Source organism: Sesamum indicum, linkage group LG5 (genome assembly GCF_000512975.1).
Source record: "Sesamum indicum cultivar Zhongzhi No. 13 linkage group LG5, S_indicum_v1.0, whole genome shotgun sequence".
Lineage (NCBI taxonomy): Eukaryota > Viridiplantae > Streptophyta > Magnoliopsida > Lamiales > Pedaliaceae > Sesamum > Sesamum indicum.
The window spans coordinates 230,021-236,134 of NC_026149.1; the positions used below are offsets into that span (position 1 = coordinate 230,021).

A 6,114-nucleotide genomic window follows, 5' to 3' on the forward strand; every position below is an offset into this window, starting at 1 on the left:
ATATCATATATTTATATTTAACAGCTACTTTCACTTATACTCATTATATATTAATTATCAATATCATATAATTATATCTAATTAATAATAACTATTAAAATAGAATAACACCGTACATTAGTCACGTTAAAAAAACACGAATTTATAACTATAAATTCTCAACTTTATCAATCAAGTTTAATCTTATTCGTGTATTAACTGTTAATCAGTTGACTTTAGGCCTAGGTTGGCCAGCCTGCTTCCCTTCCCACCCAAATCCCTAGATTTAATTATTGTGTTTTGTTTTAAAATTAAACCCTAAGTTTAATTTCGATAAGATATCTAATAAAATATCATAATCCACGATTGAGATTGAAGAAAATTTAATTAAAAAAGATAGTCTGTCATTAAAATATGTGACAGCAATCTCAGGTCAATCTAATAAAATACAATAATGACAAAATTGATAATTCAAAAATTACATAATTTTATTAAAATACTAAAAAGTATTTATAATTTTTTAAATAATAATAAAATATTTATAATTATAACAAATTTTATAAACGGTGGTCGTAATTTACTCTAAATTAATTTTGGAAACACCCTCAAATTGATGGGGTAAATTTCCGAAAAGGGAAAGCGGACACATATCCAAGTTCACATAGTAAATTGTTTGTAAGGAAGTACATTTGGGCAGAGGTGTAGTCTTTTTACAAGTGATGTGAGCTGCAGAAAGAGAGAGAGAGAGAGAGGTTTGAGTCGTCAAAAATCGCTTTCTCTCTCAACACTTACTTGTTTCCAGAATTAGAACTTAACTTACGCCAAACTACACATCTGCTGCACCATATCACATCCGGATATGGATCTTCTCCCAATTTGCTTCCACTTCTCTTATCTGACTCATGATTTAATCGATCTCGATTCAACTCCAGACTCGTACTCGTCCTGCACCTCATCAAAGATTCCCGGGCTTATATCCTAGATTTTTCATTCGCAAAGCGTAATTAGGAATACATTGGTAGGCCACAGTTACACTTATCGGGTACCTTAAATATGTGACGTCGAGCGCATATAATGTTCAGAATAATCGATATTATTGAATTCACTTATCTAAAATTATGGGTGATTGGGTATTTAGAGTGGATATTTATTTGAACTTAGTACATCAATTGACAAATTCGATTGATAACCGTAAATTCCAAAAGGATTGAACGGATGATTAGGACATTGACGTCACTAGGTCCAGTCACTTGACCTAATCTGACCATCACATTGAGGCCTCAATATGGTTGATCTCATTGGAATATAGTATGGCAGTTTTGCAATTTTACAGTATATAGCGTGGACCCCATGTCACTCTCGATCATAGAAATAGAGAAAATGATTTTCTATTTCAAGTTATTGGGTTGAGGGGACAAAAAATAAAAAAAAATAGAGTCGAGCTGAATATATTTTAGAATTTATTTTATTTTTATTGAGTTTTGAGAAATTGCGCTTGTATTCATTTTGATTTGATTAATAAACGAATCGAGTTGAAACAAGTATTGGTCGAATTGAGATTCACATGTAATGAAATTCATTTAAAAAAGAAAATATATGGTGTTAGAACATTTGTACAAGAAGAAGGCAACAGAGGTGGTGGTGGGCAGCCGCAGAGGAAGATGTAGAGACAAATGCGCGTGAGGAGTGGGAAGCAAAAGAAAGCTTTGTTGGGAAGGAATTGCAGAAAAAGTAGAGATAGCCAGAAGCCTTCTTTTGCCTTCTGCACATCACCACACTTCATAAAACCTCTTTATTTCTTTTATAACCAATTATCATAAAATTGATTACAATTCTATAGATTCAACATTTTCATTTGTTCTAAATAAATAATTTACATTTATTATTTAAGAGAGAGAGAGAGAGAGAGAGAGAATAGCTTTGGCAAAATTCTGTGGCAGTTGTACTCTGGAGAACAATATACAAATGCAAAAAATGGTACAAAAACAAAAACAATACTGACAATTCAGATCCAAGTTTTACTTTTATCATTATTTAGCATAAAAGCAGCTGACTCATTCAGATTTTTCCCTCTACAATAATCTAAACCTCCTAATTAAAGCAACTCCCACCTCACCTCTTACCATATCATATCATTTAATTTTACTAAACTAATCATATTATAAATATTATTACATATAATTCATCAATCTTCATAAACTAAACATCAATTACATAATAAATATATATTTGATTCGATTTTCAAAATTTTTGACACGCAAATAATGGCATGTCTTTTTTTTCATAAAAAAAGTGATTTGATTTTTTTATTGAATGAAGTGATTACAGTTACACCGTAACTTTCAATCATTAACAACCAATACTTAATAACCAGAATCAAATAATATTTATTACCAATCAACAACTAAACTTGTAATAATTATAAAGTAAAACAACGTCCACACGTTAGTAGGTTTTGAATTTATACTTTTATAATTTTGAGGGTTCGACCTCGTTAACTAAACTAGCTAGACCGCATTGACTTTAAAAAATGATTATTTTTTTTTTTTTTGAGTAAATCAATTGTAATTATATGATGAGTTTTAGTCATTAATAATTAATATATATGCGTCAATTACTAATATTAAATATACATAAAGAATCAAGAATTATTGTTAATATAAATTAATATTTATAAATTAGTGGGATTTCCAACTCATAATTTCAATGCCACGGTGACGGTGACGAAAGGAAGTGATTTGGGAGAGGAATCTACAGATTTTGCGATGATTTGCTGAGGGAAATGTTGATTTATGGAGGTGCGCAGCAATGGTTGTATAAACTTTTCGGAGGAATTAATGGACGAATGGATGTCATGTTTGGTGGAAGCGTGCGGTGTGGTGTGGTGTGGTGTCTGACAGATTAAAGCTTAAAGATGAAGGTGCTGCAACTTCAACTCTGCATTTTCCCACTTTCTATAGTTTAGCACAACAATACAAAAATTACAGCTCAAACTACGATATATGTGCAAAAAGATTTTAAAGAAAAAACAAACAAATACAGTAATATCTGCTGATTCAGATCGAAGTTTTCAATAACACGATGATGACTAGGCGATGACCTAACAATTATCTAGTGATGATCCGACGACTCCTTGAAGCGTGGGTTCAAATGATTACTTCAATCTAAATAAATAAGGTTGGCAAGCATACAAAATATTACACTTGTTTGGGTGACCCCCAATTAAGATCATCCGATTCTTAAGTTAGCATTGAACTCGAGGTAGTAGAATACAATTTGATAGTAATAAACGGCATACCTTGTAAAATGGCTCAATTGGTATTCATAAAGCTTGTGTTTCAGATGTTCATAAGGATCATATATTATTTAGATAGCCATCAAATGATTAGAGATTTATAATTGATAATTCAGGTCACCAAGTCAGGTGCAACTTGATTAGCTGAAAAAACGCAGACTCATGAGGTATTTGGAATTTTCTCATTTCTACAGGACAGAATTGTGAATTGGAGTTTATTCATCGTACTTTCCATATCTCGTGATTTGAAAAATATTGCTATATATACAATTATTCACTTTGACCATCCACTTCCATTTCTTCCCATTGCCCTTCTCCAAATTTGAATAAAAATTGATTTGTTATTGTTAGATTTAAATACTAATTTAATGTATTAAATTTAGAAATTAATAAATATATTTCATATAAATAAAAAATAGACTATATTCCCGTGTTTATTATCTTTTTCCAAATTTAAAACTATGCAATCTTCTCAAATATATAAATTCTTACCACTGCTTCCAAGTCAAATAATATTAATAATAATGAGTTTAGTCTCAAATAACATTTCATCACAAAAATAAATAAATCGATAAAGTCAACTCTTTTCACATAAACATTAATTTGATTTATTTAATTGCTTCTTTTTTTTTAAAAAAAAAAAAGTATTGTCAAAATGAGTTCGTGAACTTCAATTGAGATGATCTCCTCTACTTTGACCAATGCAAAAAGTCAATTTTATATTCCTGAACAAAAAGGCCCGTTTCTAGTAAGAGTCTATATTCCCTAAGTAATTTAGTGATATTTTATTGCAATTAATGTTGAATCCATAATGTAAAAATTTTCTTATATATAATGTATATTAAAAAATATATTACGAAATACAATACTAATTTATAATAAAAATATTATTATTATTTTTATCATGATGCTGGAATGCAATACGATTAGTGTTTCGTCCCGCAAGATATTATTCATTATAACTTCAAATGGGTATCATTCTTTTTTATTGAAAAAAAAATTTTAGGAGGAGAAAGCCTTAAAACTTATAAGCCATTCAAATTCCCTGTTTGCAATAGATATGGAACATCTATCTACATTATAACGAAAACAAAAAATATAAAAATTAATTTAGGGATAATTACACTGTTCTGTATTGAGATTTGATCTAATTACACATAAATCCTTTATGATTTGAGGAATTACGTTTAGTACCCCTAACGTCTGTTTTGTCTAGACTCATTTGTTAGTCAAAATTAAGCAAATTTACTGATATTAGCAAAATAGTTGAATAAAAATATATATTTGTCCCTGGTTGACCAAACTACTTTTATACATCTTTACAGGATAATGCATGTGAGAGTTTATCGTTATAAGGGTATTTTAGTTAGAAAATATTTGTCTGGCCTGTAATTAATTAATAATAAGTAAATCGATTGTAAATATGAATTTTTATTTATTTTTTGTGAATATTAACAAATTTGATAAATTTGGACTAATAGATGAGTCTTTTTGTTCGATAGAAATAAAAAAAAATTGCCCTTTTGATCCCACACGATAGAGGGTGTTGCACTTTTGGTCCCTCAATTTACAGACTTAGCACATTTGATCCCACACATTAAAAAATTATATATGATAAAAATTATGGCATATTTGATTTCATAGGATAAAAGCTATAGCATTTTTTGTCCCAAACGTCATTATTTTTTATTTTAAGGGATCAAATGTACTAAACTTGTATACTATGTCACAAAAAATACAACATTTTATATCACGAGGGACCAAAATTATAATTTTATTCAAAAACAAATATAAAAATACTAAATGTAATCGTCAAATAATAAGAATTTATGTATAATTAGATTGAGAGGAAATTGTAAATTTATTCTCAACCCATCAAATTTCTAACTTAGTCCATTTACGACGCATGTCCAAATATTATTACATTTTCCCATTTATTTTTCTAAGAACCAATCATAAGTATCTGTCTTCGGTCAAAAACCTCAAGTTACACAGTGTTCTTTGTCGGGGAAGTTTACACTTCTCTCTTTCTCTCTCGCACGGTACTCCATCACCCTCACTGTAAAGGCTTGCCTCATGCTTCCATCATCTGTCAATTTCCCCCTGTTTTCTTTTTATAATTTTCACTTTCTTACAGGACCAGCTATAGCTAAAGCAACCCCTCTCTCTCCCACTGTAAAAAACATGAAGGAGAGAGAGAGAGAACAAGAACAGAGAGAGACATATGAGTGTGGACAATGCAGCCGTTGAAGAAGAAATGAGTGTGAGATAACAAAGAATTGTTTATACTTTGTAAGAGAATATCTGAGAGTTTGTGTGTGTGGGATAAGAAAAAAATGACGCAAGATTGCGAGGAGATAAAGACGATAGAGCAATGGAGGTGGTCTGAGCTGCAAGGCCTTGAACTTGTTGTCTCGTCGAACTCGGAGAACTCAGAAGAGAACAGCAACTCCTCGTCTGTTAAACCCCACGACAACATTAAGGGCAAAGATGCTTCAGCTGCACAAGAAGAAGATTCTGTGGAGAGAAGAAAAACAGAAGCGGCAATGGAAGTTTCCACCTCTGGGGAGAAGAAGGATGGCGGCGGTGAACCGGAGAAGCCTGGTTCTCAGCCGCCTTCCGTTGGGTTTGGTGAGCTGTTCCGGTTTGCTGATGGGCTGGATTATGTTCTTATGACTATTGGTACAGTTGGTGCTGTTGTTCATGGCAGCTCATTGCCTTTGTTCCTTCGGTTCTTTGCTGATCTTGTTAATTCTTTTGGCTCCAATGCGAATAATGTTGATAAGATGACACAAGAAGTTCTCAAGGTAAGTTTTTTAGTACATTCATTTTTCCTTAGA

General features: G+C 31.2%; 1 protein-coding gene across 1 annotated transcript in view; it reads left to right on the forward strand.

Moving 5' to 3' along the window:
• LOC105161360 (ABC transporter B family member 1) overlaps nucleotides 5,291-6,114 on the forward strand; it is a 6,314-nt gene continuing 5,490 nt past the window's right edge. Inside the window, exon 1 of the mRNA XM_011079016.2 lies at nucleotides 5,291-6,081. Coding sequence (XP_011077318.1) covers nucleotides 5,611-6,081 — 471 coding nt within the window. The 5' untranslated portion in view covers nucleotides 5,291-5,610. The remainder of the gene's footprint in view (nucleotides 6,082-6,114) is intronic.